General features: G+C 36.2%; 2 protein-coding genes across 3 annotated transcripts; one reads left to right on the forward strand and one right to left on the reverse strand.

Annotated features, from left to right (window-relative positions):
* Positions 1-1140: 1140 nt before the first annotated feature.
* Positions 1141-3543, reverse strand: LOC111330117 (exonuclease V). 2 transcript variants are annotated; one of them, XM_088743912.1, is made up of 4 exons: positions 3295-3543; positions 2543-2764; positions 1498-2184; positions 1141-1237 (listed from the first exon to the last, which is right to left on the reverse strand). In XM_088743912.1, coding segments are annotated over exons 1-4 (1050 nt in total). In that variant the 5' UTR covers positions 3434-3543; the 3' UTR covers positions 1141-1235. The 2 variants fall into 2 exon arrangements, with proteins under 2 accessions (XP_088600038.1, XP_022790651.2); XM_022934916.2 differs by lacking the exon at positions 1141-1237 and having other exon boundaries at positions 1266-2184; positions 3295-3540.
* Positions 3544-3629: 86 nt separating this feature from the next.
* LOC111330116 (TRPL translocation defect protein 14) lies at positions 3630-10779 on the forward strand. The gene is made up of 13 exons (XM_022934915.2): positions 3630-3867; positions 4279-4346; positions 5218-5255; positions 5487-5524; positions 5895-6023; positions 6694-6788; positions 7122-7226; positions 8045-8122; positions 8299-8394; positions 8970-9066; positions 9552-9646; positions 9769-9884; positions 10442-10779. Exons 1-13 carry the CDS (start codon positions 3777-3779, stop codon positions 10578-10580), a joined length of 1185 nt encoding a protein of 394 aa, XP_022790650.2. The 5' UTR covers positions 3630-3776; the 3' UTR covers positions 10581-10779.
* Positions 10780-11686: the final 907 nt, after the last annotated feature.

Below are 11686 nucleotides of genomic sequence, written 5' to 3' on the forward strand. Positions count from 1 at the left end.
ACCAACAAGCGATTTTGTCAATGGGTATTCTTATCCCTCACAATGTGAATTATAATCCAGTCTTGTAAAGATCATATCAGAGAGTTTGTTGAAACATAAACTATACAAGGTCTGTTAAGCCCACTGGGGCTTATGGAATTTCAGACCTCATTGATGGGGGGTTTATTTGAAGGGGAGTAATACAGAGGGGAGGGGGGGTGGGCGCTTCCACTGTAATCAAAAAACTAGCCATTCATCTTAAAATATATCTTTTTTTCTAAAAGAAAATTAAAATATAACAGATTGATTGGTGATGTATTGTCCTGTTCGTTCTCCCAGCGCCTTTATAGAACTAGACCAACTGAGGATTTAGTTGGTCCGCTTTTATAGTAAATAGATTGGAGAATAACACAGAATTTGGCTTATTTGCACCGTCAGACTTACCGATACTCTCAATCGCTGGATAAATGTACATCGAAAATTTCCGATAAATGAGATGCAACATCTGGATCGCCTGCCATTGCCCAAATATACTCCACTAAAGATACTAAGACATCAGATTATTCTTTTCTGGTGAATTTGAAAAAAAGCGCAAAATATTTTTCCAATACCGGAACCGGAAACCGATTTTGGAAGGGCAGAAGGGCGGTTTAAGCTATGGAAACAAAGCAAACTCGTCGTGTAGCTACTCGTTTCCATAGCTGAAATTGCCCTTAAGGTTCAGTGTCTTTGATTTCTTTTTTTATCAGCGAAAATAAACCTTAAGCGACAGAACAATGCTGGATGTGATATTTACTAAGCCAGATGTTTTCTCTTGACTCAAAACACACACGAAGTAGACTTAAAATTTGTGCACAGCAAAGAACAGGGAACGTTCGCAGTCGAAAATCATCAGTGGTTCGGTGCTAATTATATTCCAGTGATTTAATTTCATTCCCAGGCACCCGCATCCAAGGGCACTTTGAGACATGGAAACAAGTCTTTCCATATCGGCATCGTCCATTTCGCAGGCTCAATGGCCAGCGGTATTTGTAATTCATGTATGGGAAATGATGAATGCCCTTGATTTTGCTCCCAAAATCAAGGAAAATGCATCTCCAAGAGTATGCATTTTCAAAACTTCCCGGGGGGGGGGGGGGGGGCATGCCCCTAGACTCCCCTAGGTATAGCATGCCAAAGGCACACTAGGGTGGGCCTTCGGCTCAAGTACCCGCCTATCATTGCTAGATTTCCGCTTGTTAAAAACTTTAGCTACATCCTAAAGTAAAGTAAAGAAAGACGCAAAATTAGGAGAAGAGTAAAAATAAATTAAACAGTTAGGAAACCAGTATGCATCACTTCGAATTGTGTCGCAATTGTGATCTGTTCTTGTTATCACACTGTGTTCTCCCTCTAAACAAATCAGGAAGTGAATTTAGCATACTTTTACTAGCTATGGGGTGTCAGAATTTTGAAGCTGGTAATTCCTTCAATCTGATTTTGTTCTGTACTCTTTGTCTTTTTTAATTCTCCACTCACAAATGTCTGCAAATTCACATCTACTGCACTTCCAGGCTTCTTCTATTTCCACACCAACAGTGCCCCTTTCTCCTTTCCAATATGGCAGCATTTTAACAAGCTGTGACTGTGTCCATTCTGTGTCTAAATCCATGCTAGTTCTACCAATAACTTGGCAGGTTTCTTGCATGCAATACTCTACTGCTATTGAATTTAACTTTGTTATGTCACATTGTTGGAATCGTTTTAACATAAGATTGATAATTTGGATGAGTCTGTCGCACTGAACTCCACATTGTCTTGCATATTGTGAAACATCTTCTGAAAGGATGGCATCTCCTTTGAGTTGAAGTTGTGATAAAAGCATTGAAGCATCGACCTTTCCAAAGAGCAAGTCATTAAACATAATGCTGTAGATCATTGCTTGCAAGGATGCCTGGCTTTGTTGTGCCTTGGAAGGTAAGCATTTCCTTGTCCTTGTTTTCAGCTCTAACAGTTCTAACTGCCCCATCTCATTGTAATGTACTTCATCAATGATGCCATAAACAAACACTCCCATGTTAAAAGGCCATCCAAAAACTGGAAGTTCTCGCACTGTCTGTTGTGCTTCCAGTAAAGAAATTTTACAAAGACAGTCCAAAAATCTGGTTGCCCAGTTGTCTTCTTTAGACTCTACTTTGATCTCTACAAGGTCATATAATTCCAGTTCTGTTTAGTGAAAGTATGAAAACAATTTAATAATCAATCAATGTAATTAATCAATGTTTTAGTATTTTGCAAGTCCTGTCAGCAAGTTTAGGTATCAGATACCAAGGGGTGTAAGGATTCTGCCATTTCCAGGCTTGATGCAAATTGAGATGCATTTTTTCAACAACAGAAACTTGTCTAATGATTGTTATTGTTTTTACTAATTAACTTGTTGTTATATTTCTTTGTTGGAAAGGGAAATATTCCCCCCATTCCACTCTCAATCACATACACCATTTACCCCCCTGCCCCGCCCCTTGACCCTGGCTAAGGCCACCCAACTTCTTTATCAATATCCTGTTGCAAGGCTACACAGTACCTCTTTCAAGATGAATGAGTTTTCCCATCTTCATCGGCTCAGATTCTAGTTTAAGTTCTGGTGCTGAGAAGCTGTATTCCATTTGCTGTTCACACCAAAACTGAGCAGTCAAATCAGTCACACTTAAATAACCGCGACCACCTTTGAACTTTTCAAGAGGAGTTGAAGCCTTTCTAATCGAAGACCAAGTGATGTCTTCTCCGTGTTCAGTACTTTTGGTTTCTAAATTTGATAAAATGAAATTAGAAACCATGATAGAATTATTTCACAGCAAGGAGGATTACTTTTAAGATCTTGCTAATGAAAGAAGTTTGGTTTGTGAATGCATTGTGATAAAAAAAAATTTAACTATGATTTAACTGTTCTGAGAGTTTAGTGTTAAATCGATTTCCTGAGTTGATTTATTTGATATCCTCATTACCTGTCTCCTTACTGCTGCTTTAAAATTGCAAGGGGAAGAACATCCAGGGAGTGAAAAGGTTAAATTTGGGGCAGTTTTTGATAACGAAGGAAAATCATCAGGCGGTTAAAAGATTCCCGGAAGGCTGTAAAAGTTGCTCTGCAAGATGTATACCAAACATCTCTGGTTAGCCCCCCCTCCTAATCTCTTTGGAAATAAACTTTCCCAAGAAGAGGGAAAAGGGGCTGTTAGAAATTAAAAACTCTCAGCGAGTAGGAAAAAGAGAAAGAAGGGCAATTAATCCTACGAGATTTTGGCGCCAGTCTCGGGAAGTTAAAAAGGCTTTGCCTACCTTCCTGCTGGGCAATCCGCATCATAGCGTTCTGAATAGCTTCATCCAGCATTTGAAATTCTTCATCGCTGACGATCTCTACCTCGATTGAGTCTTTACCAGCTCGAACTGGGTCGATATCCTCAGCCTTTTCATCCATTTGAATACCAAAAACTTGGAAAATCTTCAAGGAGTACCCCCCACCTGGTAATCGTTGTTTTGAATTTTTTATGTTTATTACGTATGACCGCTGACCCGAGCCGCTTTAATTTCCCGCGTGTTTAGTCATGTCCTGACCCCTCCTGAGACGATTTGTTTCGTCAGGTCTCTTCCTTTATATCGACCTTTTTCGTCGGTTTCTTCCGGTTCTCTTTGAAATTGTGTTTTTGAAACCTTTCCCCGTCCTCATCTTGACATTGTTTTTGAAGATCTGGAAGACTGTGTTTCTGAGGAGGTGGACAGCTGAGTATTAACCAAATATCTAATCGAAAGAAATAGTTACCATGAACCCAGCGACTCAGAATGGGAGTCATGTTAATGATTTGGACGGCGATAAAAAAGAGAGAAGGGTTTATAAAGTTGCTTTGACTGGAGGTTTGTTCAAATATTATGCTAAAATAACCGTTTAGGAGCTTTAAGGACTCTTGGGTTGTCAATTTGAGGCTATGTGCCACGAGTGATAAAAAATTGTTATCTAACGTGGGGAGTACTTCGATAAACTAATTACATTCAACAAAACTGAGATCTTTTCCCTTTTCTTTACTATAAAGAGCTGTAGTTTGCGTTATGCCTGAATTTTTAAGAATTTTTCTCTTTCATTGCCACGCACAGCATCGGGCAAGATTTAATCCGGTGCCACTGTTGTTTGTGCATAAATTATCGCACTCTTTCACTTTTTTCAAAATCGACATAGGGAAATCATCTCACCAAACTGAATATATCAGAAATGCATGGCAATGAGAAGAAAGAGGTGATATTTTTTCTGCTTGTGTGATTCTTTTAAAGGTCCCTGTGCAGGGAAAACAACTGTTCAAGCAATGATGTCAACTTTCTTTGAAAATCTTGGATGGAAGGTGAGGATATTTTATACCCGGAAGGGAATAAATTGGTATCTTTAAGGAAATTTGTCAGGAGTCTTTGCCGAAACAGTTTTCGAGAATCATCAGGTAGCGATCATTTCACTTAGTCCAAATTTTGATCCTTTCCTCCAGGGACTGGTGTTGACACCAAATTTCATCAACATAGAAAAGCCTCAAATTTCAGTTCTTCCAAAATATTAATGCTCGTGACACTGCATTTTTTCATATCTGAAAAAATCTATTTAAAAAAAGAGTAAACACTTGCAATATATAGTTATTGGGTTACCACCATTAGCAGTTTTACAATTTTTCAAGCTGTGAATGGCAAGTTAAACAACGGGGAGAATCAGTCCTTTTGTGACATCATGATAGATTATCACCATCATTTTATTATTTTTTGGTTTAATGCCTCATTCATCTGCAGGTCTCCAATAAAACCTTTTGCACGGTTGAAACATGTCTGTCAGGCTAGCTAAAAGATTGTGCCTTGGGTGTTATTGAAGTACTTTTAGCCTATAACAAAACTGGGCAACACATTTGAGAACAACTTTCACTTTGCAATTACCACTGATAACATTTAACCTATATTTTATAATTTTATAGGGAAGGAGTAAAGAAGTGATATAAGTCAACCATTTACTTTTAAGTAACATAAATTGGGTGGATCCATCTGTTTTCTAGCATTTTTTTTTCTACCTTGAATACACTTATCAGTGACCAAGCTTCAACCTGGTTGTGCTCCAACTTGCCTTTGCAAAAACAAAAAATCATCAATCCTTTGGTAAATATATACCAGCAATTATTTATGTTAAAAATTTATGTCAGAATAATTTTCTAACCTTGAAAACTTTTGTTTTATTGCCAGGTATACAGAGTTCCTGAAGCAGCCACTATATTGCTGGGGTAAAATTTATTGAAAACAAACTATCAGCAACTTTAATTTTTTTTTTTTAAGATGGAACACTTTTTTAGATAAAATCTAAAATTTTCAAGATCAGACTCTGTTAGAAATACTCTATATTTTGATTATACTTTAAATTTAGAAATGCAGGGATCAGATTGCCTTAGAAATACATTGTCTTAATTTTTTTAATTTATACATATTTTTATACATATACATTTTGTTTTGGACAGTGGTGGTGTGAAGTTTCCAGATCTTAGTGAGCAAGAAGGTGGGAAATGAATATAAAACTTTGCTTACAATCATCTAGATTAGTCACGGTAGAATTGTGCTAATAATGAACTAGGTGGGCCGTCACTTTTATTAATTTAACCTGTTCCACCCCTCACCAAGGCTCTGTAGAGTTCTAGCAATCTCCCTTATTGGCAGTCAATTTTCGACAATCCACCCTTTATATTATTTTAGTAACAACTGACCCCTCTCCATTTCCCCTGGGAACCATGAGATCTTCCTCCCCCCCCCAAAAAAAATCCTCTGATCCCCCCGCCAACCAGGTGATAAATAATGACTGGCCCCTAAGTACTTGGTCCCTAAGCACTGCTAGTGAAAGAATAATGACATTTTCTATTGTTTATTTCCAGTGTACAATTTTCAGGAAAATTTAATGAGGACTTTGCTACAGCTGGAGCAGACATTCTTTGACCTTGCTTCCACTAGCAAGAAGGACACAATAGTGATTTGTGACCGAGGGGCTATGGATCCTTCATCATGTAAGTCAACTGAATTGTCACCATACAACTTCCTTAATGATATTTGCAGATCTCTTTCCTGAGGGAGCTCGAGGGGAGTAGGAACCTTGAGGGGGGAAGGGGTTAGGATACTTGGTGATCTTCAGTAGCATGTGGGAACTTGTCCAAAAAGTAAATGACTGTTTAGTTAAGATATAAATTATTTCAATTATAATAAGTAATGACTTCCAGATTGAAACAGGCATACTGTACAAGGATTCGCTTGTCGTACTTCGTCACCATGACTTGTTGAATCCTTCAAGATGTAGCAGTGAAAAAAAAAAAACAAAAACAGGGAAACATAGAAACAGAGTATTGAAGACAAGAACTCTACACAACTAAACTACGCTTGTTCAAAATGGAGTGTTTTATTCTTTCAAAGAGGCTTTGACACGAGGTGTTCGATGCCAGGTAATACATAATGTAACACAAGATATTCTTTTACTGTGACAGAAAGACAGGATAATTCACAGCCAGACCTTGGCAACCACAAAGTATTGTGGCAAAAAGTGTGAAGTCCACCAACTGGACACCCCTCACCCTTGGAAGAAAACAATATTAAAACTGAATTTGGTTTGAAAACCCGTATTAAAAATGACACCCTTAATTGTGGCAGGTAAATGAACTTAATAGTTTACTTATAACTTTCCAGATATGAGTTCTGAGCAGTGGGATAAACTTCTTGAAAATAATGGTTGGAACAATGTGTCATTACGAGATGCACGCTACGATCAAGTGATTCATTTGGTAAGTTGCTCAGTATTGGTGAATGATCATCTGCATATCTTTGTTTACATTCATCCTCAATCAAACAGTGAATTTATTAAAACACACTGTTCTGCAGATCAAAACTTTTTCTGGTTTGATAGAAGATTCAATTTTCTTAGCTGGAGTTAGGATTCATGCCTGTCCATGCAAAACACCTCAACAAACTTTTGGCATTAGGGGATCCAATTATTAATTGCAAACTGACTTGCATGGTACCTCAATTCTTTTGGGACATAGAAATCAGTAAGATTTTGTAATCACGTAAATAAACATTCAACATTCAAAATGAATATTAACAGTGATATTTTGTAGGTATCAGCAGCTCAAGGAGCAGAAGATTTTTACACATTAGCAAACAACAACACACGAAAGGAACCAATTGAACAGGCCAGGAAATTGGACAGACTAACCCAACAGGTCTAATTCACATTTTTTTTTTAATAGTTTGCACAAATCTACATTGACAATGACATGAGAATAAGTCATATTTTAACCCTTTGATGCCTATTGGTGATCAGCTTTCAATTTCTCCTTACAATATTAGACCTGAATCAAAAAATGATCACTAAAGAAAGAAGCTCTTGATTATGAAACAAATTCTCCTTGGCTGCACTTTAGGAAATGTATAGAGAATTTAACAAATTGACAGTGATTTAGCATAGTCTGCACTCTTATCAACAACTTGATTCATCATCACAGTGGTCAAGATGTTGCAAGAAATTTCTTAACTAATGTGATGACGAATATTGTTGTTAAGAAGAGTACAGACCACGCTAAACCCTGTTCATTTTTTACCACAATATTGACATCAAATGAAACAATCCTTTCAGTGCATGATCGAGATCATGATGCATTCACGTGAGCAGGTCTGTACTGTTGTTGACAATGGCAAATTGGCCAATCATTACTATCAATTGTGGTAAAAATGCCTGGTGATGTCGGAGTGTAAAGGGCTAAAAGAAAATAACAAAGTCCTCATCAGGACACTGCTCCACTAGATGATCAAACTATGACGAAGGAAGTACTTCATCTAAAGGCTTGAAAAAAAAAGTTAATATCTTTTATCCCCTTGTTTCAACTGTGAACAATAAAGTACTTTTCTTGTAACTGGTCAAGTGAAAATGAAAAACCCAACTGGATTGATTTTCAATTCAATAGGGTTGGGGTAGAGGTAAGATTACTTCAACCATAACAGCTGAGGCGAAAATTGAACAAGAATAAACTTTCCATTGCAGGCTTGGGTCGGTCACCCATATGTTGACGTGATTGAAAACAATATAGACTTCAGTAAAAAAGTGCGGCGGGCCATTGATGTAAGAAATTTATAATACAGATTATTAAACATTTAAACTCTAATTTGATTGATAACTTCATATTTATGTGTGAGAGAGGTGAAGCTAAATGTAACTAGGGTCAGTTATAAGCTGTTTTTAAGAAAGGATTTGATTTTTGGAGTTAAAAATGTAACAATAAGTAATCCATTTTGCAGGCTGTCTGTTTCAGAATGCATATAGATACCGGAGATCGTCTGTCTCCAGAGAGTGTAAAACGCAAGTTCCTTGTTACATCCCTACCAGATGTCAAGGTAATGTCCTTTTAATTTGAGAATTTACTCCAAGGGTTGTTGTGCTACTGTTAAAAAACTTCTTTAAGTAGTCATTTAGTAATCTTTTATAGTAATAGAGTCAGGTGGAGTCCAATTCGGTCTGTAATCATGTGAGTGATTAACAAAATCAGACAATCCCTAAGTGGGATTCTAAATTGTTTATCATAAATGTGATTACAGATAAAACTGGATGTCACAAAGTCCTGTTACCAATTAATGAAAATTATGACTAAATTTGAGAAAGAAACCAGACATTTGTCATACTTTTTCATTAAAAAAAAAAAAAAAAAAACAGTTAACTTTGTGAAGTGCACAACAAAGCATGCACGCATGACAATTACTGTCTACTTACATAGGCAAGATATGTTAACTGTCCAATTACAGGCATGAGATATGCATTGTACTATTAGTGCTCAAATCAGGCTGGCAATAACCAATCATGTTCAAGAATTTTGTTATGGTTTTAATTAAGCCTTACATCGTGTGGCACTTATTTACTTTTTTTTTTTTTTTGTCATTTCAGTTTGATTTGATTATTGTTTATTTCCTCGTAGGCTTTTCCTGTGTTTCAAGACTTTGATGTGGTTCATAACTACCTTTCCACTTCAAATCCAGAAAGACAAGCTCGTCTGAGAAGAAGAGGACAGAATGGCAAGTTTGTCCTATGAACCCCCCCCCCCTCCCAAATTTTCAAAACCAGAGAAGATTTTCACACCAACTCTAACTTCTCTTTTATCCTTTAGTAAGACCCTACCCCCTTAAGGTAGTGACACTTAAAATTCGGGAGGACTTTTGCATCTTACTGTTTGGGAATGTCATATTTCCCTAAGAGAAAAGAGAAGGTTTTTCCCACCTTTTATCAGTTTAATAGCTTCACACTGCTTTATCATCATTCCCAATTTCTAACAACCTGTTCTGGAGAGTGAACGGAATCACACCTGCTCTCAAACTCAGGTGCATAAATTGATATTCAAAGTTATATCCTTTTTTTTTTTAATTTTTGTCATTCTGTAGAAGATCAAAGGCTGACTATCAGTTAGTTACTGAAAGCTGCAAAATCTTCCTTATCTGGAAACATGATCAAAACATTGAAAATTACCATCTCTCATTTGAAATAATTTTTCTTTTCCCGGTAGGTCATTTTACGTACATGCATACATTACGACTAGAAACCAAGGTCAGCAGCCAAATCGTGGAAGTCAGAACAAATTTATCTGCCAGAGATTATGAGGTATGCACTTCAAGTTACAAAATTTTTTGTGCATTATTTGTTAACATGTGCTTAATTTAAGATCTCCTTGTATAAATAGTTCTATCTCACTTATAGGTATGAAAAATTTGATTTCTCTTTAGATATTATTTTCTCAAGTTGATCATACTCGGCAATCTGTTTATAAGACTAGAAGATGCTTTTTATGGGGAAACCAGTACTTTCAACTTGATATCTACAATGAACCTTGTCATCCAAGGTAGGTTTGATTCAGTACTCAAGAAAAGTCTTCACAGACTTCTCAGAGGTACCTAAATACTTTAGGTTTGCAGCAACCTCTAAAACTTACTTGTCCATCATCCTTTCACTTCTTAGATTTCATGTATGAAGTAAATAATTATATCTTTTAAGTTATTAGACATTTTGTTGTGTAGTGTTGCTAAATACTCTATGAGTTGTGCCATATTTTGACAAGCTTGTAGGGCAAGTCAAAATACAAACAATGACTAAAACAGCAATACTTAACACAACAAAATGTTTAATAGTAGATTTATTATCCATCGTTCCAAATTGTTATTTCTGGAGTAAAAATAAGCCATGATATTTGTACTCGTCTCATGCATCATTTGTACTCATGAAGCACAGTTGGATAATAATTCTCGTTACTGTCTGCCATTTAATTCTTATGCTGTTAGTTAAAAGAATTTGGTATTGGATCAAATTTTAATCCCCTTGTTGATATTTTTCTTTATTCTGACTTGCCTGCTTGATATTTGATTGAATGTATTTTAACAATTTATCCCGTTGGCACCACAGGTGTAAAGATCTCCTTATCCTTGAAACTTACACCACAATAAAACAAGGTGACTTGGAGTTACCAGATTTCCTGGATATTGCCAAGGAAGTCACAGGGGACCCAAGCTACTCCATGTTCCATTTAGCTTTAAAAGAATAGTCATTGTCAGACTACACACAAGTAAACAGAAGTACATATACGTTACAAAATTTTCACTTGCACATACAAAGAATGACTAATTTTTAAATGACACTGAATAGGTGTTACTCTGACCAGAGCTGTGAAAGATTAGACTTATTGAGAACTACAAAGCGACTACAGAAGAGCAAAAATACAAGTTTTAATATATATGTGACAATGTATATTTTAATTTTTTGGCATAGTTTAACCCTCTTGGTGTGGGTTTAGTTTAATGCAGTCAATTTCTATAACTGTAAAATCATTTAGTTGTCAATTGTGTGGCACAGTGTTGATGTCAAGGTGTGAAAATTAATTGAGGTAGTCTCTGTCCATACTCTCTATGAATGTAAAAACTTTTTCAAAAATCCAATAACTGTGCAAATCCTACCCAAGCCTCAAAGGTGCAGTAAATTTATAAGACTTGTAGACATTTTCTTTTGCAGCCATTTTTTAAACACTGAAGTAATTTAACCCAATTTAACTTCAAATGCTATTTATTAATTCCATTTCAGTGTGAAGAGTAACTACTTAATAAAATGGTGCTTCAATTAGATGTTATAAATGGCCATGAACTCAGACACCAATGCTCTCTCTCGACCCCAACCAACTCCATCCCTGCTTTTAGAACTTTGCAATGTTTTAGTTGATATCAATTTATGTCAGCAGAAAGGATTTGGTATTAATAAATAAATTGTGTTGGTGCTACATAACTGAAAATGATGCTATGACAGTAATTAATCCACACAGATTTTTGGTAAAATTGGGGTAGAAATGGATGACAATAGTACTTGTGTTTTTTTTTAAGCATGTTTTTAATGCTTCTAATATTTATAATACACCTACAACTCTTTAATTTTTTTTTGGAATGATTATTTTAAAGTATCTCTTCTTTTGGTAAGGGAAGGGGAGAGGCTGAAGAATTTTGATCTCTCAATGCCATGTGTATCTTTTGACCTTACTGGTGAAACCCAAAAAGGAGGAGGCCATCTAATTGGGGAACAAAAAAGGCTTTGTCATATTTATTTTTTAGGTAACCTTGGCAAAATCACAGTCAGTGATGATTCCAAAATGATTTTCAAGAAATG

The sequence above is a fragment of the Stylophora pistillata genome, chromosome 13, assembly GCF_964205215.1.
Source record: "Stylophora pistillata chromosome 13, jaStyPist1.2, whole genome shotgun sequence".
Classification (NCBI taxonomy): Eukaryota; Metazoa; Cnidaria; class Anthozoa; order Scleractinia; family Pocilloporidae; genus Stylophora; species Stylophora pistillata.

What these genes read in the sequence shown, in the direction of transcription:
- LOC111330117 (XM_022934916.2), bottom strand. Translation starts at nt 3,433, where the DNA reads ATGGATGAAAAGGCTGAGGATATCGACCCAGTTCGAGCTGGTAAAGAC. An exon ending in GCGGATTGCCCAGCAGGAAG is followed by an intron (nt 2,765 to 3,294) that starts GTAGGCAAAGCC and finishes TATCAAATTTAG; the next exon opens with AAACCAAAAGTACTGAACAC. An exon ending in ACTCATTCATCTTGAAAGAG is followed by an intron (nt 2,185 to 2,542) that starts GTACTGTGTAGC and finishes TTCACTAAACAG; the next exon opens with AACTGGAATTATATGACCTT.
- LOC111330116 (XM_022934915.2), top strand. Translation starts at nt 3,777, where the DNA reads ATGAACCCAGCGACTCAGAATGGGAGTCATGTTAATGATTTGGACGGC. An exon ending in GGCTATGGATCCTTCATCAT is followed by an intron (nt 6,024 to 6,693) that starts GTAAGTCAACTG and finishes ATAACTTTCCAG; the next exon opens with ATATGAGTTCTGAGCAGTGG. An exon ending in TATCTGCCAGAGATTATGAG is followed by an intron (nt 9,647 to 9,768) that starts GTATGCACTTCA and finishes ATTTCTCTTTAG; the next exon opens with ATATTATTTTCTCAAGTTGA.